Raw genomic sequence first — 26,707 nt, forward strand, 5'->3', positions numbered from 1 at the left:
CTGATAATCTAGTTAAAGTCCTCCCCCAACTTTCTATCTATTAAGGTAACTGAGGCCCTCACTCACAGACTAAATGACTCACAAGGTCAAAACTCCTCCCTCCTGCCTCTTTGTATATATCACATATTTGGGCTGAGCTCCAGAAAGCCCTACTTTCTTTTAGCTAGAAACAGACTCTGTATATCTATTATCTACACTAATCTTTTAAAACTATATAATACAAAAGCAATTATGTTAATCCTTGATTCAAAATGCCATACCAACAAACTTGTGATATATTGCAACCATTTTATTAATATGAAGCAATGAGATAAATCCTTTAACAGGAGTACTGATTCACTATCATGATTGTGTATCGATACCTTGATGCAGTATCATACTTGCTTCAGTCAATTTATGTGTGAATTACTTCACTTCCACATGTATAAAACATATATTTCATTGTTTGAAAGAACAGCACACAGCCATGCACCTCCTCTTTCTGGTTTAAATGCACGTAAATACACTCACGTACGCTGGATTTTCCATGGCTCAAGGACTTCGTAATACATGAACAACTTTTCAGTATGCTATTTCTGCTCTGTCATTTTTTTTTTTTTTAACTGAAGGGGGTTGGGAAAGCAATACTATGGTACAAAAGACCTTTTTAAGGTGTCTTCTGGAAAAAATGTTTGAAAATACAGTTATAGTCTTATAATGACTGTAATCAAGATCATCCTACAAGGACATGAAGGTTGATTCACTCTCTTGGAGAGTTTCTGATCTTATTAAGAATATTATGACAGGGGGAAAAATAGTATCAGCATATTCTGGCAGAAGACTCTCCTAGAGAGGTATTTTGAACATATTTCAATCCTAGAATGACTGTGATGAAGATGACATGACAGTTGAAATCATTTTGCTGAAGAAGTTCATGTCTAAAGACACTCACAATGTAATTAAATGCTGTTATAATTTTTTATGTTTTGTGAAAATATTAGAGGCCATGGAAGCGGAACAATGTAGCACTATAACCAAGAATAAGGAAGCACTTGTAAAGAATAAACACTTAACACGTAAAAATTTTAAATGGTATCTAATAAATTTTCATGTCAAATCTTTTAACTAAACATATAAAAATTTTAAATGGCAACAAGTAAATCTTCAGATCATTTAACAAAATCCACAAATAGGTTATAAAAATTGAACAATCATAAATGTCTTATGTATAAAGTTTTAAGGGGAAGTTTAAATTTCTACATTATTCTGTTTAATCACATATTTGAGGAGTTTTAAGTACTGCTGAGGAGCAGTTGATACATTTCTAAAATAATTCAGTTATGAAAATATCACAATTAAGGTTTAGCATAGTAGCATTCAGCAATCCTCAATCATCCACAAACGTTAACCGTCCAGGCCCTTCATTCTTCATCCATCTTCTGTATCTCTTCCATCTGGGGTCATTTGCCAATTTTTTCTTTAGTTCTTCCTCTTGTTCTTGTTTATAAACCTGTAAGTATAAATAACACTAAATTACTTTACCATCCAAAGGGAAACATTTGTCATTACCTTTACGCATATTTACATTTTTCAAATTACATTTTAGGTAAAAGTTTCCTATGAATGTACTGGTTTGTCTTCTGTAGACCATGCATCTAAAAATACTAAGCAGTTAAGCACCTTAACACTTGGTGTTAAATTAAAAAAAAAAAAAAAAAACTTGTACAAGAACTTAGTAATTTTTGTCACTGATTTCTGTAACCTGAGAATACATTCTTTTCCTCATTGACATCATCCATCAGCTGAGTTTAAAGAGTTTAAACATTTCCTCTCTACAACTAATGTCCAATCTTAAAGAATCACACTATTTAATATGGTCCTTTGAAAATTTAACTGATGACTTTCAGTATTTGTTGATCCTAACCAAGGAATAAAATGACCTTTATATATACCACTGTCTCCAAATTTAAAGATAATTATTGGTTTTTCAAAATATTTTATTAAGGTTCCCAAAGAGGGTCAAATAAACCATGCAGGTTAAGGACAAAGAAAATCTTCGTTTCTATAACTTTTTGTGGATGTCAGTTGAAACTAAATGGACAAATTTTCATAACCAGTTGCATCAAATTTTAGAAAGAAATGACTTTACTTCCAAATTTTAGGAAGTAATGACTAAGATCACCTCATATAATAACATGGTAATTCAGCCCAGGGTAGTACTCCATGAAAGATACAGTTTTGTGAACTGGACTGCTTACCCTACTTAAGAGAAAACTTTTCAAATACTTTAGGAGCAAAATAGTATGTTACCTTCCATTTTTATGTTATTTACAAGCAGGCCAACTATATCTACTTGCCAAAACAATCTGGCAATTCATAGTAAGTTACTTAAATATAATTCAGACTGGAACTCTACTTTCAGTAAAATATATTTAGTATACCACATATAAAAAGGAATGTCTACGAAACTAAAAACACAAATATATTCAGATTTCTTAGGAAGATTTTACTGTGCTGTGTTCTTTTTGTTTTGTTTGTTTTTTAAATAAACTCTACCCTGATGTGAGGCTTGAACTCAGGACCGCAAGATCAAGAGTCACATGCTCTACTGACTGAGTCAGCCAGGTACCCCATCACTGTGCTTTATTCTTATCTTTAATACATTAGCCAAGTAATTTTACCCAAAACCTAAAATAATATTATTATGATGAGATAAATAGTTCCTCTAAGACTTTAGCTAAGCACATGATCACCTCAAGGTAACTGGTGTAGCTGACAACTACAGAATATAACATTTATTAAACTGCCCAAAGTTTAGAGGCATTTTTTAAAAAATAAAAGTAACTTTTCATATATAAGTTAGTTATACAGAAGATTCTGTGCTCTATTTTGAAATGAAGTTATTTCAACAAAATTTCCATGTCTTATTCCTTCCCTGTTTTGTTTTTTAATCCCTGTAGCTAAGTTTACATGACTGAAAGAAAATTTGGGGAAGAACAAATTTTAATTAGAGCAATTAACGTAAAGTTGTTGTAACATCCTTGCAAACATACATATTATCCCACTGCAGTTTAACATAACAAATTAGACCATTCTTAAGATTTTCAGCATGAGCCAGTTAAAATATTTGAAGTTCATCTTTTAAGACAAATTACAGGTTAAAAACCCACTGTCCCACTACCAAATACGGTCACACTTTCAATAAAAATAAGATCTTTATTCATTATTTAAATCTTGGATTTCAGAAACTGGAGTGCATTTCTGTGATCCCTTCCCCTACACCAAATTTTAACTTAGATAAGTAAGAGGACACAAAAATCCCAGCAAATAATTACTCACCTCATAATTCTCCTTTATCCAGAGCTCTCGTTTAAGAAAAGTTTCTTTCTGATGATCTTCTAGACTATCAAACTGAGATTTCGACATCTTCATGGATTTTCGTATGATATATAGTCTTTCTTCTTCCCCATATTCTTTGCCTTTGATGTTAAAATTATAGATCCATCGACAATACCAGACCACATATGAGCACAGGTGAAAAGGTGCTAAGAGAATTTGAAACAGGAGAAGATCACATATCTGGGGTTTCTGATAGCCTCCCTTTATATCTATTTTACTTTTTATAATGTTTTTTATGATATTCTCCTCCTCGTCACGAATTTCCTCTTTGGACTTTTTGTTTCTGCCCTTCTCTTTGGCTTTTTTGAGTAGCCCCTGCTGCTTGGCAATCTCCATGGCTTGGATACGGTATTTGGGCACTGTGGCTAGGTAGCTGATTGCCTTGTCGTAGCTGTTCCACCAGCTGAAAAACTGAAATATTTAACAAAGAAAAATGGGTCATTTTACTACCAAAATGCACCTTGGTGAACACCATCCCCCCCCACCCAAAGCAATTCTGATTAAAAATAGGGACCTCAAGGGGTGCCTGGCTGGCTTAGTGGGGTCATGAATTTAAGCCCCATATTCAGCATAGAGCTTACTTAATTAAAAAAAATAGGGACCTCAATCATCTTTCTCTGTAAATAAAAGATAAAATTGAATAATGCCCACACGTACATGGGACCTGAGGCTGGATAAATCAGGTAAGCCCTAAGCTAGGCCAAAAAGCCATTAATTCAGACAGGAGATACCCAAGATTAGGGGATAAATCAATAGAATCACACCACACCTGTGATTTCACATCTACCATTTGGCTTTCCCTAGATCACTATTAAGAAATCTCTCTTTTTTTTTAAGACTGTGAGACTGTGACCTACATTCTGGGGGGAAGAGTTACATGGCAAAACTAGCCAGTGAAGAACCTGTTTAAAAAAAAGAAAAATCACAGGATATAGACTCAGGCAACTATATTCATTCCCATCTCTTCCCTAAACCGTCTCGATCTATCACAGTAATGCTCATCATATTCTGAAGTAAAGGATTCTAATATGTTTGAACTCTTATCTGACTGGAAAACACGTAACTTATTTCATAAATATACACAAAGCGTTTTCGTTAATTGTCAGAAAAAGTCCTATTCACATTTCCACACATTTGCTCTTTTACTGAATGAATATTGCAGTTACACCAATAATATCTTGAAATACTATAGCAGCACTCTATTAGGACTGGGGGGGGAATGTTACTAGGGTATTACATTATCTAAAACAGAAAGGTAAAATTATCCCTGCTTTCCCCTTTGGAAGGAAAATATTTCTGCAAAAGCAGATACATTTAAAATCCACAACCTTAGTTTTCAATAAGTAATTCTTTTTGTCATATAAAGTAAATCTCATTTCTGGGAATTAAACTAGAGAAGCATTTTTCAGACTAGCAAATTGATTTATTCTAGTCACCTGACATGTTCTTTCCCTCTAAAAGAAGACAAGATAGCTGTGGTTAGTTTAAGAATAATAGTAGGAAAAACTCATTTCAAGCTGAAGTTAAATTTGTGTGACATTTAAAACATGAAAGATTACTACTCTTTTAATCTACTTCAGTAGTTTTCAATCAAAGCAAAACTGCCCTTAGCAGACAGTGGAAATGCGTGGGACATTTTTGGTCGTTACAGTGATGGTGGATAGGTGCCAAGACTTGTCAGGTCATATCAAGAAGCTCAGGTTTTTCACAAATTTAATGGGAAATCATTGAAAAGTCCTACAAAATATTATCAGGTTAGGAGGGAAATACTCTAAAGGGAACAATGAGAAAAAGATCTGTTGTTGGGTTTTCTTATTATATAATGACATTTATCATCAATTGCTTGGATTTACAACTGACAAAGATTCCAGTGTTAATCAATTGGTTGAATAAATGAATATTTTTCTATTCTAAAAAAATCAGTCTCAAGTACAGGTAAAATTTTATAAAAAGGTACTTCTAATTCAGTTTTAATGACCAGCACTAGGCAACGTGCACATGTAGACACACTCCTCCATCAATACACACCTGAAACACTGAAATAGCACATACACTGACCAAAATCACAACTCTAACATCCACTTTAGGGGCTAAGCGCCTGCTGTAGTAGTGGTAGTAATGGCTATAGTACTCTTCTGGGTGATCCAGCATGTAGTCATAATCTTTTCGTGTTTCTTCATCCTGTAAAATAACAAGATACCCAATTTCATAGGATATTTCAGAAAATGGCTGTAGTTTATAATCTGTTAAAGTCAAACAGAATTTTATAACCATATAAGATTAATCTGAACAAAAGAAATGAAACTATCAAAACCAAAAAATTTCCTACCACTCTTCAAAAGCACACATAAATTTGCTTCTAGAACTTTAATATTAGGTATAAGCATAATAAAAGTAATTCTTAAGTATTGTTAGTCCTCCTGGAAAAAGAAAAACATTTTAATAACGATTAACTATGCCGTTTTAGCCAGTGTTAATGGTTGTAATAAGGATGTTGTGTTCTTGTAACCTCAGAACATGTTGCTACCTTCTCTCAGTAACTGTTGATAGGAACAAATGTTTATCCCTGTTACAGATATTCACAATCATTTTCCGGGCTTGTGTAGAAAGCTGTCTGTTGAAAGCAATGACTAAGACAATAAAAAGGAGACAAAGCCAGTCTGTGCCTATAAAACTGAATTATGCTCATCTCAAAGAAACCCTGATGCAGTAATGTTGAAAGTTTAACTCTGTGACTTCACGTGGTATTTTCAGCCTCGGAGTCTCACTCTTCCTCATTTGTAAAACAGAGATAATATCTGCTTTACTAATTTTAGTGTTTTGAATATCAAATGATATACAAAAACGTTACAAATACATAATACATATACTAGTATAACATATTGTCCCAGCCCAGTTCATAAATAAGTTAACATATACATCTTTCTTAATCATACAAACATGTTGAAAAAAATCAGAGCATTCTGAAATGCTGCCCTGAATGTTCACAAATAAAACATTTCTTAAAACCTTTAATTCTAATCAATTTCAAATAGGGATAAATGCTAATCTCTTACTGAGCTACATAGGTTGAAGAACTATTACACTGGGTTATGATTTGCTTTTTTTTTTAATCACACAGTAAACCTATTTTGTCTTTTTTTTTTTTTTTAAGTAAACTCTACCCCCAATATGCGGCTTGAACTCACAACCCAGAGATCAAGAGTTGCATGCTTTACCAACTGAGCCAGCCAGGCACCCTCATTTTGTCTTATGCCCAAAAAATGTTAAAGAGTAAAACCACAACAAATTCTTTACTTTCTATAAGGGAGTACAATACAAATCATTATGAAAATTAAAAAAAAAAATTCTTTAACTAGAGGATGTCTTTCTAGGATGAATTATTCAACACTCATAAAGTTGCAAATACTTAACTAAAGGCATTTCAAAATCTACACCTAGTGCTTTCCTACCAAAGACAGAGGCTCTCAGGTCTATTCAGGACCTCCTGATCCTCCAACATGCAGTTTCTTAGACTTAAAATAAGTTTGCTAATGACAAAATCTCCTCTGTACCCATTAAAATCATATACTTTCTATTAAGAATTCTGAATTTGTGGGGTGCCTGGGTGGTGCAGTCAGTTAAGCATCTGACTCTTGGTTTCAGGTCAGGTCATGATCTCAGGGTCCTGAAATCAAGCCCCACATTGGGCTCTGCACTCAGCATGGAGTCTGCTTGTCCCTCTCCCTCTGCTCCTTTCCCTGTGAGCACGTACTTTCTTTCTTTCTCTCATAAATAAATAAATGAATAAATAATCTTTTAAAAAAATAATTTTGGGGGTGCCTGGGTGGCTCAGTCAGTTAAGTGTCTGCCTTGGACTCAGGTCATGATCCCAGAGTCCTGGGATTGAGCCCCACGTCAGGCTCCCTGGTCAGTGGGGAGCCTGCTTCTCCCTCCGCCCCTCCCCCTCTTGTGCTCTCTCTCCCACTCTCTCTCAAATAAAATCTTAAATTAAAAAAAAAATTTTTTAAATACATTTTTTTTAATTCTGAATCTGAATGACAATTCTCTTAGGTTCAGTACATTCAAGATACTTTTTTTAAGGTTTTATTTATTTTAGAGAGACAGAGAGAGAGAGCACAAGCAGGGGGAGCGGCAGGCAGAGGGAGAGGGAGAAGCAGGCTCCCCACCGAGCAGAGAGCCCAATGCAGGGCTCGATCCCAGGACCCTGAGATCATGACAGCCGAAGGCAGATGCTTAACCAACTGAGCCACCAAGGTACCCCCATTCAAAATACTTTTTACCTCTGACTAGAATTTGAAACTAGATAAACTAGTATCTAGTAGAATTAAATGTAAATATATTTAAAGTCTATTCCACAGCACTATTTAGAGGGCCAGTATGAGACCTGTCTGTTATATGAGGGCTGAGCTCAGGCTGTTAATCATTTTCAAATTCACTCCTTGAATGTTCCTTTCTGTCAAAAAAGATTTTCTGTGTCAACTCCCACATACCTCAACTGTCAATCTATTCTTCTTCCTATAAGCCATTATCATACTTTAGAGCTTCTAACCTAAAGAGGGTAAAACTTTATAGGACATACAGAAACTTTATAGGTCACAGATAGCTCTGAAGACTATGGCCTACAACTCTTGATGCATCTCATTTTGAGTACTTCAAGACATCTTTTAAGAATTTTTCGATCCTCCCTCCAGTTTCTGTTTTTTGGACTAATTTTATAGAAATGTTCTGCTTTTGGCCTGAGATCTTTGACTTTCAATTCAGCCTCTCAATCTTGGCAGATGCTTTTTGAAATGTATTTCTTCAAATACAATTCTTCTCCTTGCTCCAACTAGATTACATGTGGTTTTGAAACTAACTGCCACACTGAGATCAGATTCTGACAGATCTCCAGCATCATTACCTATACAGAGCCCTTTGCCCAGCCTGACTGTACTCCTCCTGGTTAAAGTATACAGCAAGATCTTTGAGTGTCATTGAAATCTACCATTTGAATGTCATGGGTCCAATAACTACCCTTCCTTATCTTAGTGAAGGTCACAATCCATAGAATGCAGATATCCCTATTCAAACATTTCACCCAGCTCTTCCACCAGGGTCACCATCTTCTCACTGGTCCCTAAATGTTTGACTTACTTCATTGAGTCTTGAGCTCCTCTAATAGGATAGTCAACTAATACTCCAGCGACCAGCCACTCCAAAATCTGTACCTTGTGTCTGACCTCTCTACTGCAACCAGGGCCCTTTAATAAGTCCTCAAATTAATTCCTGCAGGTTTCAGGATCAAGTCTGACTTCTCTTAGGATGACTTTCTTTTCCTTGAGGTCACCATAAATTTATAACCCTGTTTTTAAAGACAAGAAAGGTTGGCCACCTCCTTGTTTCAGCATTTAATCAGCCAGAATCTTTACTCTTGGGTTTATAGCTTTCTCTCCAGAATGAAGAAAATTATTTTAGGTTGAGACATGAATACACTTTGGAAGGTGTTCAAGGTTGACACAGATTGGAGAGTTAGTCCTCAATAGTCTAAATCAAAATCCTACTCTCCAGTAACCTACAAAGTTTAGAATCAACCTAGTAAGAACACAAGGATACGAGGACTATTAGCAAAAAAGGAAAGACAAGAGACTGGGCCCAGTTGAGAGCTACAGGTACATACTTCTTTTAAAACCATCATACTTATTTTTTCTCCTACCCATCTTGGAACTCAGGTAGTCCCACAATTTTTTTTCATCTTCAATGCTTCCCCATGGCTAATAAGTAAGTTAAAATTTCCTTAGCATGCAACAAGACCTCCATAACTAGTCCACTCTCACCTAGCAACATCTCATCACTTGCCCCCCTTCTGCCCCATAGCAAACATCAGATAGTAATTTCTGCAATTTGGTGTGTTCTTCCAGTACAGCACCCTCTTTCATACCTATGTCTTTAAACATATAATTCTCTCTACCTCAAATGCCCATCCCTTTCTTCCAACCTCATGAGCTTCCATTAATCCTTTGGGACACAAACATTACTGCTTCAGATTTAGACCACTCTTATTACACATGTGACCTATTTATTATAGCACTTATCACATTGCAAATATCAGTTTTTTCTTTTCCTTGAATGAGAACTTCTGGAAGATAGGTAGGGTGACTGACACATTAATCTCTGTATATCCAAGGCCTACCACAGTGCCTGGCATTCAGTAAATGTCAATTTAAAAATGAGTACAATTTTGTAAAGGCTCTCCCTCACTATAAACATCCCTTGAGCAATACAGGTCTCTATCTCACCAGGAAGGCTGGATGGGTGATTATTTCACAAAAACTTTGGCTTAGCAGAAATGACTGCTTGATTTCACAGCTTAGGAAGACATGCTACTGTGGCTAAAACGGCTTAAACCTTAAAACAGTTTAATGTCTTACCTTTCAATAAGGTAGTACTTTTTCTTTCAGCAATTTTGTGGATCTTAAGGTCCCACGGTCAGGAGATTCCAACTTCTTTCCAAAACCAAAACCTTTATACTTGTTTCTTCCTCCTCTCTGTCCTGAGCCTTGACAAGCAGGGCAATAAGCTCCTTGTTTCTAATGTCTACAGGAAAAAATGGTGCTTCTGCTGGTGTCCACTCCACTCCCAATCCTCTTGGGCACATGCAGGAGGACTGGAACATAACCACCAATATCTAGATCAAAAGTGAACAAGAGGAAACCCACAAACAAAGAAAGCACTGAATCCTTCCTTCTCTTATGAAAATGATCATACTCCCCCCTCCCCAGAGGCAAAAATATATTACATTCTTGCCCTTGAAAGAAATAATGAACTGTTTGATCTCAATATACATAATTGCAATAATTTGATATTGCAGCCACTTTTACATTAAAAATTTTCAGTTACACAGATAGGAGAAACCATTTTAGGATGTTAAAGGCCAGGAATCAATTATATATGAAAATGTAATAATATTTTGTTCACTTTTTTCTTTTTTAAAATTCTTTAAATTCAATTTAGTTAGCATATACTGTATTATTAGTTTCAGGGTAGAATTTAGTGATTCATCCATTGCATATAACACCCAGTGCTCATTACATCAAATGCCCTCCTTAATGCCCATCACCTAGTTACCCCTTACCCCCACCCAACTCTCCTCTAGCAACCCTCAGTTTGTTTCCTATCATTAAGAGTCTCTTATGGTTTGCCTCCCTCTTCGTTTTTATCTTATTTTCCCTTCCCTTCCCCTATGTTCATTTGTTTTGTTTCTTAAATTCCACATATAAATGAAATCATACAGTATTTGTCTTTCTCTGACTTATTTTGCTTAGCATAATACCCTCTAGTTCCATCCACGTCGTTGCAAATGGCAAGATTTCATTCTTATTGATGGCTGAGTAATATTCCATTGGATATATATACCACATCTTTATCCAGTCATCAGCTGATGGACATTTGGGCTCTTTCCATAATTTGGCTATTGTTGATAATGCTGCTATAAACATTAGGGCACATGTGCCCCTTTGAAATCACTATGTTTGTATCCTTTGGATAGATACCTAGTAGTGTAATTGCTAGGTCATAGGGTAGCTCTATTTTTAACTTGTCACAGAACCTCCATACTGTTTTCCAGAGTGGCTGCACCAGTTTGCATTCCCACCAGCAGTGTAAGAGGGTTCCCCTTTCTCTGCATCCTTGCCAACATCTGTTGTTTTCTGATTTGTTAATTTTAGCCATTCTGATAGGTGGAAGGTGGTACCTCGTTGTGGTTTTGATTTGTATTTCCCTGATGCCAAGGGATGTTGAGTATTTTTTCATGTGTCTATTGGCCATTTGTATGTGTTCTTTGGAGAAATGTCTGTTCATGTCTTCAGCCCATTTCCTGACTGGATTTTTTGTTCTTTGGGTATTGAGTTTGGTAAGTTCTTTATAGATTTTGGATATTAGCCTTTTATCTGATAAGACATTTGCAAGTGTCTTCTCCCATTCCATAGGTTGACTATTTCTTTTGCTGTGCAGAAGCTTTTTATCTTGATGAAGTCCCAGTAGTTCATTTTTTGCTTTTGTTTCTCTTGACTTTGGAGATGTGTCTAGTAAGAAGTTGCCATGGCCAAGGTCAAAGAGGTTGCTGCCTGCATTCTCCTCTAGGATTTTGATGGATTCCTGTCTCATATTTAGGTCTTTCATCCATTTCGAGTTTATTTTTCTGTACAGTGTAAGAAAGTGGTCCAGTTTCATTCTTTTACATGTGGCTGTCCAATTTTCCCAGCACCATTTGTTGAAGAAACTTTTTTCCATTGGATATTCTTTCCTGCTTTGTTGAAAATTAGTTGACCATAGAGTTGAGGGTCCATTTCTGGGTTCTCTATTCTGTTCCACTGATCTATGTGTCTGTTTTTGTGCCAGTACCATACTGTCTTGATGATTATAGCTTTGTAATACAGCTTGAAGTCCAGAATGTGATGCCAACAGCTATAGTTTTCTTTTTCAACATTCCTTTGGCTATTTGGAGTCTTTTTTGGTTCCATACAAATTTAGGATTATTTGTTCCAGCTCTGTGAAAAAAAGTTGGTGGTATTTTGATAGGGATTGCACTGAATGTATAGATTGCTTTAGGTAGCATAGACATTTTAATAATATTTGTTCTTCCAATCCATGAGCATGGAACATTTTTCCATTTCTTTGTGTCTTCCTCAATTTCTTTCATGAGTGTTCTCTAGTTTTCTGAATACAGATCCTTTGCCCCTTTGGTTAGGTTTATTCCTAGGTATCTTATGGTTTTTGGTGCAATTGTAAATGGGATTGATTCCTTGATCTCTCTTTCTTCTGTCTCATTGTTAGTGTATAGAAATGCGACCTGATTTCTGTGCACTGATTTTATATCCTGCCACTCTGCTGAATTCCTGTATGAGTTCTAGCAATTTTGGGGTGGAGTCTTTTGGGTTTTCCACATAGAGTATCATGTCATCTGGGAAAAGTGGGAGTTTGACTTCTTTGCCGATTCGGATGCCTTCTATTTCTTTTTGTTGCCTGATTGCTGAGGCTAGGACTTCTAGTACTATGTTGGACAACAGTAGTGATAGTGGACATCCCTGCCGTGTTCCTGACCTTAATACGGGAAAAGCTCTGTTTTTCCCCATTGAGAATGATATTCGCTGTGGGCTTTTTGTAGATGGCTTTTATGATATTGAGGTATGTTCCCTCTAACCCTACACTGTTAAGTTTTAATCAAGAAAGGATGCTATACTTTGTCATATGCTTTTTCTACATCTATTGAGAGGATCATATGGTTCTTGTTCTTTCTTTTATTAATGTAGTGTATCACATTGATTGATTTGCAGATGTTGAACCACCCTTGGAGCCCAGGAATAAATCCCACTTGGTCGTGATGAATCATACTTTTAATGTAGTGTTGGATCCTATTGGCTAGTATCTTGGTGAGAATTTTTGCATCCATGTTCCTCAGGGATATTGGTCTGTAATTCTCCTTTTTGGTGGGGTCTTTGTCTGGTTTTGGGATCAAGGTAATACTTGGTATTACCAAGTATTACAAGGTAAAACTCATAGAAAGAGTTTAGAAGTTTTCCTTCCATGTCTATTTTTTGAAACAGCTTCAGAAGAATAGGTTATTATTTCTTCTTTAAATGTTTGGTAGAATTCCCCTGGGAAGCCATCTGGCTCTGAACTCTTGTTTTTGGGGGATTTTTTATTATTGCTTCAATTTTCTTGGTGGTTATGGTTCTGTTCAGGTTTTCTATTTCTGTTTCAGTTTTGGTACTTTATATGTTTCTAGGAAAGCAATTATTTCTTCCAGATCACCGAATTTGTTGGCATATAGTTGCTCATATACATGTTCTTATAACTGTTTGTATTCCTTTGGTGTTGGTTGTGATCTCTCCTCCTTTCTTTTTTCTTTTTGATAAGTCTGGCTACTGGTTTATCAATCTTATTCTTTCAGAGAACCAGGTCCTAGTTTCATTGATCTGTTCTACAGGTTTTGATTTCTATATCATTGATTTCTGCTCTAATCTTTATTATTTCTCTTCTCCTGCTAGATTTAGGCTTTTTTTTTTTTTTAAGATTTTAGAGAGAAAGAGTACACATGTAAGTAGGAGAAGGGGCAGAGGAAGAGGGAGAGCAGCAGACTCCCTGCTGAGTGGTAACCCTGATGCTGTGCTTGATCCTAGGACTCTGGGATCACAACCTGAGCTGAAATCAAGAGTCAGTTGCTTAACTGACTGAGCCACCCAGGCACTCTATTTGCTGTTCTTTTTCTAGCTCCTTTAGGTGTAAGGTTAGGTTGTGTGTTTAAGACTTTTCTTGTTTCTTGAGAAAGGCCTGTGTTGCTATATACTGCCCTCTTTGGACCACCTTTGCTGCATTCCAAAGATTCTGAACTGTAGTGTTTTCACTTTCATTTGCTTCCATGTATTTTTTAAAATTCTTCTTTAATTTCCTGGTTGACGCACGCATTCATTCCTTTTTTTCTTTTTAAGATTTTATTTATTTATTTGAGAGACAGAGATAGAGCATAAGCGGGGAGGAGAGGGAGAAGCAGGCTCCCTGTAGGGAGCCCGATGCAGGGCTCGATCCCAGGACCTCAGGATCATGACCTGAGCCGAAGGCAGACGCTTAACCAACTGAGCCATGCAGGCGCCCCCCGCCCCCATTCATTCTTTAGTAGGATGCTCTTTAACTTCCATGTATTTGTGGTCCTTCCATATTTTTTCTTGTGCTTGACTTCACGTTTTAAAGCATGGTGGTCTGAAAATATGCATGGTATAATCTTAATCTTTTTGTACCGATTGAGACCTGATTTGTGGCCCAGTATGTGATCTATTCTGGAAAATGTTCCATGTGCACTCAAGAAGAATGTGTATTCTCTTGCTTTAGGATGAAATGCTTTAGGATGAAATGCTCTGAATATATCTGTTAAATACAGATCATCTGGTCATTCAAAACTCTTGTTTCCTTGTTGATCTTCTGCTTAACTGATCTGTCAGTTGCTGTGAGTGGGGTATTAAAGTCCCCTATTATTACTGTATTATTATCAATGAGTTTCTTTAATTTTGTTATTAATTGTTTTATATATTTGGCTGCTCCCAAGTTAGGGGCATAAATATGTACAACTGTTAATCTTCTTGTTGGACAGACCCTTTTATTATGATATAGTGCCCTTATTCATCTTTCATTATAGTCTTTGGTTTAAAATCTAGTTTGTCTGACATAAGGATGGCTACTCCAGCTTTCTTTTGATGTCCACTGGCATGATAAATGGTTCTCTACCCCTTCACTTTCACTCTGGAGGTGTCTTTTGGTTTAAATTGAGTCTCTTGTAAACAGCATCTTTTTTTTAAATCCATTCTGATCCCCTATGTCTTTTGATTGGAGCATTTAGTCCATTTACATTATTGAAAGATATGAATTTAGTACCATTGTATTACCTGTAAAGTCACTGTTCCTGTAGATTGTCTCTGTTCCTTTCTAATTTTTGTTACTTTTGGGTTCTCTCTTCACTCAAAGGATCCCCTTTAATATTTCTTGCAGGGCTGGTTTACTGTTCACAAATTCCTTTAGTTTTTGTTTGTCCTGGAAACTCTTCAGCTCTCCTTCTAATCTGAATGACAGCCTTACAGGATAAAGTATTCTTAGCTGCATATTTTTCCCATTTAGCACATTGAGTATATCATGCCAGTCCTTTCTGGCCTGCCAGGTCTCTGTGGACAGGTCTGTTGCCAGCCTTGTTTCTACCCTTGCAGATTAAGGACCTCTTGCCCCAAGCTACTTTCAGAATTTTCTCTTTATCTTTGAAATTTGCAACGTTCACTATTATATGTTGAGGAGCTGACCTATTTTTATTGATTTGGGGGGGGTTCCTCTGTGCCTCCTGGACTTAAATGCCTGTTTTCTTCCCCAGGTTAGGGAAGTTCTCAGCTATAATTTGTTCAAATAAACCTTCTGCCCCTCTCTCCCACTCTTCATCTTCTGAGACCCCTATTATCTGGATATTATTTCACTTTATAGAATCTCTGGGTTCTCTAAGTCTCCCTGCATGATCCAACAGTTTTCTTTCTTCTTTTCAGCGTATTTTCCATCATTTTATCTTCTATATCACTGACTCCTTCTTCTGCCTCATTCATTCTTGTTTTTATAGACTCCATTTGGGACTGCATCTTGGTAGTAGCATTTTTAATTTCAGCCTAACTAGATTTTAGTTCTTTTATTTCTAGTAAGCAATTCTCTAGTGTCTTCTATGCTTTTTTCAAGCCCACTAGTATCTTTATAATCATTGTTTTAAATTTTAGTTCAGATATCTTACTTTTATTCATATTGATTAACTCCCTGGCAGTGAGTACTACCTCCTGTTCTTTGTTTTGGGGTGAATTTCTCAGTCTCATCATTTTGTCCAGAAAAGAATAGAAGAAAGAGAACAACAACAATAACAACAGAAAAAACACAAAACAAATCAGAAAAAAAACAAAACAAAACAAAAAAACAACAAGAAACAAAAAAACCCACAAAACACTAGATCCTGGGTGTGTTTTGGTCTGCTTGTTAAAGGAAACTAGATCCCAAAATAAGAAAGAAAATTTATATATATATGTATATATATATACACAAAAATAAAATACAATGAAAAGAAAGAATAATATATAACATATATATAAAAATAATTGAAAAAATAAGAAAATAACTGAAAAAATAATACTGAAAGACTAAAGAATAAAAAACCCCCACAAATGCTATATACTGTTTTCCCCAAGAGCAGAAGCTCTGTAGCCATCTATGATCAGTAAATTTGGTGCGAGCCAGTTGTTCCTGCTCGCCTTCTGGGGGAGGGGCCTGTTGCACTGATTCTCAAGTGCCCTCGCCCTAATGGAAATGTACCTCCCTTGCCAGTGGGCTGCGCTCAGTGTAAGCCACTCTGGGTTCCACCATGTGGCACTGTTTTGCTCCGTGAAGGCTTTTAGCACCGACGGGTGTGAAGAAAATGGCTGCACCCTGCTCTCTAGTCCTGGAGCTGAAAGTTTACACCAGTGAGCCCTCACAGAAAAGCAGTCAGTCACTTTTGTCTCCCTGGTTTCTGTCTGAACTCTGTGTTCACCTGGCCCGTGGCCAAGCATTTTTATCCCAGGCACACAACTGAGTGTCAAAACTCCAAATTTTATAGTTTCCTGCTGATAAGACCTGTGCTGTTCCTCTCACCATGCTTCTGCCTTTTGCTTGACACCCGCCAGAAGAGCAGTAGCACGACCGTGCAGCAGTTCCCGGGTTTATGGCAACCCAGAGCAGAAAGCCAGCACCTAAACTGGCTGTTGTCAGCCGGGTTCCCCACTCTTGTACCTGAGAAATCTGCCACACTCAGGCACCCCCATTCTTCTTGTGACCCTGGGATCCTGATACCAAGGTGTCCCACCTGGGATTCTGCCCTGCTTTGCCACCTGAGCACCTTTAAGCCAGGGACTACCACACTATAGCAGACTTCTAAAAGTTCCGATTTTGTGTTCCACTGCTTATAATACTTTGCAGTAGCCTTCTTAAGCAAGCTCCCTCCCCTCCATCGTATCCTCCAATATATCACCCCAGATTCAAGTCTCCCCACTTCCTACCTTGCAAAAAGCGATTGCTTTTCTATTTGTAGAATTGCAGCATTTCTTTTCTCAGATTTCCAATTGATTTTGCAGGTGTTCAGAATGATTTGATAACTATCTAGCTGTATTTGAGGCACCAAATTTAAATTTAGGGTTCCCTACTCCTCCACTATCTTAATTCCCTCTATTTTGTTCATTCTTAAAAATATATATTAATCCCATTGGGGTGCTTGGGTGGCACAGTCAGTTGAGCAGCCAGCTCTTGATTTTGGCTCAGGTCATGATCTCAGGATCATGGGACTGGTCCCCCTGTCAGGCTCCACACTCAGCATGGAGTCTGCTTGGGACTCTTTCTCACTCTCCCTCTCTAAAAAAAAATATATATATATATATATATATATATACACACACACACACGCACACACACACACATGCATATATATATATACACCCCATTTTAAAAGAAATACACATACACAAATGATCCTTTAAAAAAAAATAACATCTGTTTCCCTAAATTTTTTTCCAGGCCATTACATCCTATTAAAGAGGAATAAAATTAACTGCTATCAGTTTTATTTCTCTTCTTGTTCCCTGCCCCTAGTCACTAGTGCAACTGTCTTCTCATATGTCTTCTCTTCTGTCTACATGTGGCCTCAACAACTTCCTTGATTTGCAGTATCACCTAATTACTAGTGACACTCAGATCTGCTTTTCCTGTGTCCTATTTTCAAATATCTCCTAAGTATTTCCTAAATGTAACATAAATATCTCAAAGTAAACATGCTCAAAACCCAAATCTGTCCCTCCATGTTTCACTTAATAGTAGAGTATCATCATCTACTTGGTTACTTGAGCTTTTAGAAACCTTAGTCATTCCCAATTCAGCAAATAATTATGCAGAGCATTAAGCCTTGTGCTGGACTCAACGGAGGATAAAAAGAAAAGATAATACCCTGGTCTCAAAAACTCTCCCATCTAGAAGAATCTAGCAAGCAAGAAAAATGCAATTTGATGCGCTAGGCAAGAAAGGACTGACTAACTCTGCCTGAGATCACTGGTAATGAGATCCAAGCAGAGAAGAAATGAGTACTGGATCTTGAAAAGCAAGTACGATGTAGTATAACTTGTTTCAGACAAAGGTTAACAGCAAGTGTTAAGGTACAGAAGCATCAGTGAATAGGATGGATTCATTGAAGCTTGAGCACTAGGGTAATTTAGGAAGAAAGGTGTAGTAAATGTGGCTAGGAAGACTGATTTGGATAAGAACTGTAGAGGGACCTTATATGCCATGCTAAACTGCTAGAGTGTTATTGTCCGTGCTATTCAAAAATGAAATGTTTTAAAGCTTGAGAACAATAGCATTGAGTAGGTGTGTTTATTTTTGAAAGTTAACTCTGACAATATTGTAAAGAATAGAATAAGGGAGGAGCGTCTGGGTGGCTCAATTATTAAGCATCTGCCTTTGGCTCAGGTCATGATTCTGGAGCCCCACATCGGGCTCCCTGCTCAGCGGGAAGCCTGCTTCTCCCTCTCCCACTCCCCCTGCTTGTGTTCCCTCTCTGGCTGTGTCTCTCTCTGTCAAATAAATAAATAAAATCTTAAAAAAAAAAAAAAAAAGAATGGAATGAGGGAGAAAGAGATTTTAGAGACTAAAAAGTAGAATAAATAAGATTTAATGATCGAGGGAGTTTAAGAACCAACCATCTTGAGGATTAACAGTGAAGTTTCTAATTATAGTTACTGTGTGGACCATGTTACTCTGTGCCCCAAAGCACATGTATATAATCTCTTAAGATTCTCATGACAGGGGTGCCTGGGTGGCAGAGTCAGGTAAGTGTCCAACTCTTGGTTTCGGCTCAGGTCATGATCTCAGGGTGGTGAGATCAGCCCCACGTCACACTCTGTGCTCAGCGCGGAGGCTGCTTCTCTCTGTTATGCTTTTTTTAAAATTTTTATTATTTTTTTATTTTTAAAGATTTTATTTATTTATTTGACAGAGAAAGATACAGGGAGAGAGGGAACACCAGCAGGGGGAGTGGGAGAGGGAAAAGCAGGCTTCCCGCGGAGCAGAGAGCCTGATGTGGGGCTCAATCCCAGGACCCTGGGATCATGACCTGAGCCGAAGGCAGATGCTTAACAACTGAGCCGCCCAGGCGCCCCACTCCTCTGTTAGGCTTTAACAAACAAGATCGATTTCCGAAATGTTTAATTTTGGGTAACTGTACTACAAATGAGACACAACTGAAAATATGAACCTAGAGACCACACAGATTTTAGAATTGTCACAGATGTGGTTGAGTTTCATCAGGAAGAGCTTAGAAAACAAAAAGAAAAGAGTACCCAAGGGACAGAACTCTAAGGAAAAGCAATGTTTAAGGTGTAGGCAGAAGATTATAAAGACTGAAAAGACATGACTAGAAAGATAGGAGATACAGGAGAGAATAACACTGAGGGAGTCAAGGGAGAGCAGCTTAAAGAGCTACATGATCAACAATATCAAATGCCACAGATAGTGCCAGGAGGGAGAAATGAGCAGCATTCAAATCTGACACTTAGAACACCATTGTTCATGTTAAGAACAATTCCATTACGTGTGCTGATGCACGTCAGTCTACAACAGCTTGAAAGAAAAGGAGATGAAGTGAAGATAGCCAACAGTAAAAAAAGAAGATAAATGTGACCTTAGCTTTAAAAGAAGCAAAAATAAGCGAAAGGAATGTGAAATACACCAACGAAGAGGTTTTCAAGTTACCAAAGAGGAATTGAGATTCCAGAAAATGGTGGAAATGAATTCAGACAAGAACCTTCCAGCCTTCCCCAACCCATTCTCAATATTGTTCCTAGAATTTTCTTTCTGAAAGAAACATCAGATTGTGTTTATTTCTCCACTTTAAAACCTCTGGTCACTATTCAATACATAAAGTTCAAATTGCTGAACACAGATTAAAGGTTGTTCATCACCTGATCCCAAAATATATTCCAGTCTCCTGAAACATTCTCCCTACCATGCACCTGACAGGCTTCTAACTTAGAAGCAGTATATCCTCTAAATCTGTGAAAAATGCAGTAACGGTCTTTGTGCTGTGAATATCTCAAAATGTTCTTTTATCTATGATAAATCCACACGAGCTAAATTAAAATCTCAAGCACTCAGTTTCCGGCCAGAATTATATCAACTCAGTAGTTTTTATGTTAATCAGAAGCTCTGATTGGTTATTGGTAACATCATGTGTCGTCACAGAACTAAAATTGTGAACATACTTGATGTACAGTCAACCTTTGCCCTAAATAGGGAATAACAGCTGAAATTACGGTATCAGTAAAAAATAAAAAGCACTTATGGGTTCACAGCAGAAATAGCAGGTGTGGTATATAAAGTACCACACCCTTCTTCTAGGCCCATGGGAGAAATCACTATCAAACATCTTATCTTTCCCACTAAACCCAGACAAGTCCTCAAAACCTTGGCAAGTGTTTCAGGGAGCCATGACCAATCAGAGTTGACATGTGAAATGAAAACTATCTGCCATCAAGCTTACTTAATTTCGCTGTTTATCAGCATCACAACTGTAATAGAAATTTACATGTTTTTTATTATTTTTATGAATACCCAATTATTATGAATGATTAATCTGAATAGATGCTGAAAAAGAAAAACAATAATACTAAGAAGTGCTGTTAATTGTTTTTCCCCAAAACAAAGAGTCCTTGGGAGAAATATAACAAAAATGATCACTGGTGGAGAAAACACTATAATACCTCACGAAACTACATCTCGTTCCTGGACAAGTCTTGCACATTCATGACTCCATGTTTTTGTTGATCAAGTTTTCCCTCTAACAGAAATGTCCCTTCACCGTCAACCTTCGGTGACTGTTCTAGATCCAAACCAAAGAGTATATTCTTCTCCAATCCCCGAAGAAGAAATAATTGTACCCTCTCAGTGCTGTAATATAATCTACACATATCTTTATTATATAACTTAAATAAATAATAACTGAACAATAAGTATCTGTCTTCTTGTTATGGTAAAAGTTTACAGGCAAGAACTGTGCCTTCTTCATTGGTTTCCTCCCCCAACACCCACCTAGTACAGGTTACAGAAAGGATTAAGTAGAATAAACTAGGAAAGAACAATGAACAGAAACATAAAAGGGCAGGGCATTCAGAATCCCCCCTTATGCCAAATTCTTCATAAGTGCTAAAGCCCTGCTACATCAATCAGGCTGATAAAAAGAAACTGAAGTGTTCTGTGACTTCCCTGCCAAGACAAGGCTAGAATAGTAAAAGGCTCTCACTACCTATTACCTTATCAGATAACCTTCATGCCAGTAGTACTGCCAAGACCTTTCCTGTTCTTCTTATGTGAATTTTGCAAAATACTGTCAAAGTCTATTTTCCCATGTTCTCAGTGCATTCTTTCCACCTGTTCCATCATCTGTTTATTTCTAGGCCATCCTTATTTCATCTACTTCATCCAACTCAATCTATATTCAAAAAGGATTAATGTTCTCACTTTAAAAAACAGAATTTCTCCTTAAAAATAGAAGTGCAATTTTTCTCTCGTGGGAATTTTTCATTCATAGTCATCCAATCTACTTTATCTGTACCACTTTTTAAAACTACATTTAGGGTAAAATGCCAAAGCAGGCTTCACATAACAATGTCAAAATGTCAGAAATCCACTGAATCTATCTCCAGATACCAGTTTTTCATTTAACAAACATTCATTATCTGATGTGCCAGACACTGGGCTAGGTGCCATGGATATACAAACAAAAAGGCAAGGAGATGGTTTAGTGGAGAGGGGAGGGCTACTCAGTATTTACAGTTCAGTGTGATAAGTGCTATATCCACATAAAAAGATCCAATGTCGACACAGCAAGTAGAGTCCATTTACTTGACTTCCAAAGTCCATGAATTCCCTGAATCCCCAGTAGTCAGATACACTAAATACTATTTCATTGTCTTGACTTTGCTTATATTATGAAACAAAAATAAAGCAGTGTGTGAAATCATAATGGTTTGAAGTCCTGCTGAGAACTGCAATTTTAAGTTATTTGAAACTATGAACTAAGCACGACTTGATGAAAGCATCTGACCAGTGCCTTTACCTTCCATTATTATCCATCCTTCTTTTTCTGGTGTTCCTCAATTGCTCTGTGCACAGGTAGAATCTGTGTTGCTAAAATAACAATGATCAAGTGTGATAATATCTTCTCTTACCAACTGTATTTAAATCATGTTAGTGTACTTACTTTTTAACAACCACCATCAAAAAAAAAAAAACCTCTCTCTCAAAGAGGCATGTATTTGACCAATACAACCTCAGAGTCATAAATCCACTATATTTCTCGAATATAAATTCCCATTTTGATGATGTACATATTATCAACATTCAGAGATCTTTGGTTATTAGGAGTTTTGATGAGTACCACTATAAGGTTATAACAAAGATATAATATAGCTTCTTATATAACATACATTAAAAATATTAAGAGACTTGAACAAACTAATAAGAGAAATTAAAAAGTTATCAAAAAATTATGGGGGGAGGGGGTGCCAGGGTGGTAGAGTCGGTTGAGCCTCATACTCTTTGGCTCAGGTTGTGACGTCAGGGTGGCGAGACTGAGCCCCTTGTTGGGCTATGCGCTTAGTGAGCAGTCTGCTTGAGATTCTCGCTCTCTCCCTCTCCTTTTGCCCCTCCCCCACCACTCGTGTGCGTGCGCGCATGCTCTCACTCTCTAAAATAAATAAATCTTTTAAAAAATTACGGGGGGAGAAAAAAAAGACTCCTAGCTCCAGTGAATTTACAACTAAATTATTTCAGATTTCAAGAAAGGAACAATTTCTGTTAGATACACTGTTCCAGAAATGGAATCTACTGGTGTATTTTACAAAACAAACGTAAAATCAGCTTCTTCTTCCATATGCCAGCAATAATTGCATGTGGCTCTGAAGGATGACACAGTCTTCCCGAATCCCTCCCTCCTTTTTTGCTGGCTCTGTAGATAAGTACACCTTTCACAGGGTTTACTATTATTCTTTATGGAGAAAGATATAGCATGTAACAAAACTAGCAAACAGAAATGAAGTGGTCCCAGGTAGGCATCTGCTACCTCCATGAGATGATTTGTGGAATTCTATATAGGGCTCTGTATCTCCTCTTTATTCCAGAGCCATTGGAACTCATCAGCTTCTCCCACTATTCTATCTGACCGGCCACATGGACCTCTTTGCCCTCATTCTAGCCTGCAGATATAATTCAAGTAAAGTAGTGGTTAAATCCTCATTGCCTCAAGGGGATAATTTGGAAGGCTGAGGCTGTCCAAACTGGATGACTCCAGTTCATTAGATCTCTGCATTACCCAGAAATGATACTCTCTGGGAGCTTACTCACAGTTTTCCATTATAACAGAAATAAAATCTGACCATCCTGTTTTTAGTAATTTCCACATACAGCAAATCAAAATCCTTTTCCTTATTTCAGGAGAGAGCATCTGCAATGAAGTCTGAAAAAGAAAGTTTCTGGAGGTGTTCCACTTAGAAGTCCATTTCTATAATTTTAAAATAGCTCTCATGGAGCTCAGTTAGGTCTGGTTTTCAAGGGCCCAAACCATCCCTAGACATCCCTTTCCTCTGACAGTAACACTGAATGAGGCTGAGGAAACTACAGCACATTCTCTCACTCCCTCCTCCATCGGTATTACTCCAATTTCTGTTTCCTACTTGGGAGACATTTGTAGTACCGCAAACCTCCTGTTGGAATCAAGATTAAAAGTGTTACTTTCTCCAGACATACCAGTTTTTAACTGCCCAAAAGTGGACAAATTATTTTATCAAGCTTTTATTCGCTAACAAATCACTAAATTTTAGGGGCAGAAATTTTAGAGGCAACCATTACAATTCATCAAATCAGCCTCCAAACTTATCTCTTAAAGAAAATGGCAAGAATAGAGTCTTGGGATTCCTCCCAGCAAGAATTTCTCTACTGTCTCTCTTTCTTCGTTCATGTCTTACTAACATGTTCACCACTCTCATGCCAAACCTACCCATCTCCAACCCCAACAGAAGGCAGCAATTGCCAGTGTTTCTGCTGCCCTGTCTTCTGGAAGTTCTCCATCCTCCCAGTGCTTCCTTATGTCACCAGAGCCTTCTGGCTGCTTGTCTGGAGCACTATCTTTCTTCACTGCAGAAAAACAAAGATTGGGACTTTAGATGCTGGGTTGCCCTGGATGGATAAGTTCTTTCCCATTTTTCTGAAGTCTTTCCTCAATCACTCTATATCCTAAATAATAAGCAACTAACCCTCTGGTGTCTGCACTTTCCCCAGCCCCCACCCACTCTTCAGTCAACTGCCAATAAGAATTACAGTCTCACCAATGCTAGGGAGAATACAGTGGACTTGTCATATTCGTTAATAGGACTGCGTATTATATACACTGCTCTGGAAAGCATGAATGAAGAGCCTTTAGCTCCTTGATTCAGTATTTTCAGTTCTGGAAAGCTATTCTGAACAAATAATCCATGGTTAAATTATAGCATACCCACTCAAAGCAGTCATTAAAAACATTACATAGCAACATGGAAAACTTCGCCTCCAAAGGGGGAAAGAAAGAAAAAAAAAAAGCCATAAAGAAACACCTTAGAACTACAACTGCTGTTACATTAGCATGATGGGGCCTTGAAGCAGTCCATCAAATATGATTTATACTTTGTGATTCCTTATGTGGTTTGATTTTTTGCAGTAGCAGAAGAAAACAGGAACAGGAACAGGCTAAATTTCCCCATCCCCAAAGGACTTGATAAAACCTTTGTCAAATGACTACATCCATATTCACAAAATTTTTCCTGACAGAACTTCTGAGTCTTGAACCCCAAGTCATTAAGCATGTATAGGGGATTTCTCAAATTTATTCAATTCTCATTGAGGACTGAACCCTGTGAGGAGGTATCACGGCTTTAATTTTGCATATGAAGAAAAAGCTGTCACATATTAAGTCACTATCCAAGGTCATACTGGGGTGTAGGAGCCAAGAGTCAAATATCCGGTCTTCTGACTGCTTGTTCATTGTTCTTAGTGTTTTTCTAAGTCCTTAAACCCAAGCTAAATGTCAAATTTATTTTTTATTTTTTTAAAGATTTTATTTATTTAGAGAGAGAGAGAGAGAGAGAGCAGGGTCGGGGCAGAGGGAGAGAGAGAATCCCAAGTAGACTCCCCACTGAGAGCGAGCCGGATCTCACGACCCTGAGATCAGGCATGACCCGGGCCGGAATCCAAGAGTCCGACGCTCAACCCACTGAGTCACCCACACGCCCCTAAATGTCACATTTAATACCATCCCCAGAAATCTAGACAAAAACAAAGTTTTTGTCATGTCAAATTGGTGCCATCCCAGTCATTCAATATTGGAGACCTTTCCTGTGTTCTATCACAGATCTTGGTTATAATAATCACCCTGCTTTCCAAGTGTGAGCTGCACGTTTTTAAAGTGCTTTCTCTAAATTGTGAGATGCCCAAAGCTTTGCATACAAAAACTGTCACAAAAAGGAGAGGACTAGCTGTCCAAGACCCGAGGGAGTTCCCATCTTTGTCAATGAGCCGCGTGCGGGTTCTTTCGCAAGGCCACGTAGGAAATCACAAACATCCTAGGGATCGTGACGGTGGCCGCGCTCGAGCAGGGGTCACCGAGAACCCTCTCCGCCGGCCAGGAGTCCTCGCTGCCCATCCGCGTCCCCAGACCTCACCTTAAGAGTCTCGTAGGCGGTCGCCACCAGCAGGAAGGCCTCTTCGGCGCTCTGCGGCGTCCGTCCGGGGCCCTCGTCGCCAGGCTCAGGCCGGTAGCGGTCGGGGTGGTAGCGCCGGGCCAGCTGGCGGTAGGCCCGCGCGATCTCCGCCTTGCCCGCCGTGCGGCTCACCCCCAGCACCTCGTAGCAGTCGCGCGTGCCGCAGTAGAGCCCCTCCACCAGGGCCGCCGCGGACCGCGCTAGCAGCAGCGCCAGCAGCAGGGGCGGCATCAGCACCAACCAGCACCGGCCGGCAACGCCGGCTCCCCAGCGCCGAGCGAGCGGCGCTGCCATCCCGGCCTCGGCCGCTGTTCCACCACCCCGGCCGCTCTCCCGCACTCCGCCGTGAGCGGGTCTCGGCCTCGGAGACCTAGTTCCACGTCAGCAGGCGGCGCCTCCGCGCAGGCGCACAGGGCGCGACTGCGACAACCACTTCCTTCACGACCGTTGCTAGGGGAGAAGGACGCCTCAGCCGCCGGGCCGCTTCCGGTGTATCACTGCCTTCCTAGCCCCAGCTGCTGGAGGATTTGTTCGTAGTGGATGTCCCAGTGTCTGAGGCACACGTAACCAGTGTGTACAGAGCGCGTTACCGTCCACCGTGCCCCCCACACGCGATCATTACTTCACCTGCCGCAATTGGTAGTCTGGTTCTCTTGCCGTCTGGTTATCCATGTGAAGAAGATGTGTGCACAGAATTTTAAAGCCGAGTCCCCAGCCCCGGACTCCTTCCTTTCACTAACCCCATGCTGTCTTTCCAAAAGAGGATGAATTTAGAGGTTCTAGGCGCTGTCTTCTGCCTGTAGGGACCCTTAAAGTTGATGACCATCTGGTTCGGGGTTTCTCAACCTCCACACTGTTAACACTTTGGACCTTATAATTATTTGCCAAATAAGAGCTGGACTATGCATTGTAAGATGGTTAGCAGCATCCCTCTACACACTAGTTACCAGTAGTACCACCACTCCAGTCGTGAC

The 26,707-nt window shown here is 38.5% G+C and overlaps 1 protein-coding gene across 1 annotated transcript; it reads right to left on the reverse strand.

Moving 5' to 3' along the window:
* Positions 1-274: 274 nt before the first annotated feature.
* On the reverse strand, positions 275-26,123 carry DNAJC25 (DnaJ heat shock protein family (Hsp40) member C25). The gene is made up of 4 exons (XM_025888152.2): positions 25,695-26,123; positions 5,407-5,559; positions 3,319-3,789; positions 275-1,489 (listed from the first exon to the last, which is right to left on the reverse strand). Exons 1-4 carry the CDS (start codon positions 26,025-26,027, stop codon positions 1,367-1,369), a joined length of 1,080 nt encoding a protein of 359 aa, XP_025743937.1. The 5' UTR covers positions 26,028-26,123; the 3' UTR covers positions 275-1,366.
* Positions 26,124-26,707: the final 584 nt, after the last annotated feature.

Source organism: Callorhinus ursinus, unplaced genomic scaffold (genome assembly GCF_003265705.2).
Source record: "Callorhinus ursinus isolate GAN/ISIS: 27379988/994484 unplaced genomic scaffold, GSC_fseal_2.0 scaffold24, whole genome shotgun sequence".
Taxonomy (NCBI): Eukaryota; Metazoa; Chordata; class Mammalia; order Carnivora; family Otariidae; genus Callorhinus; species Callorhinus ursinus.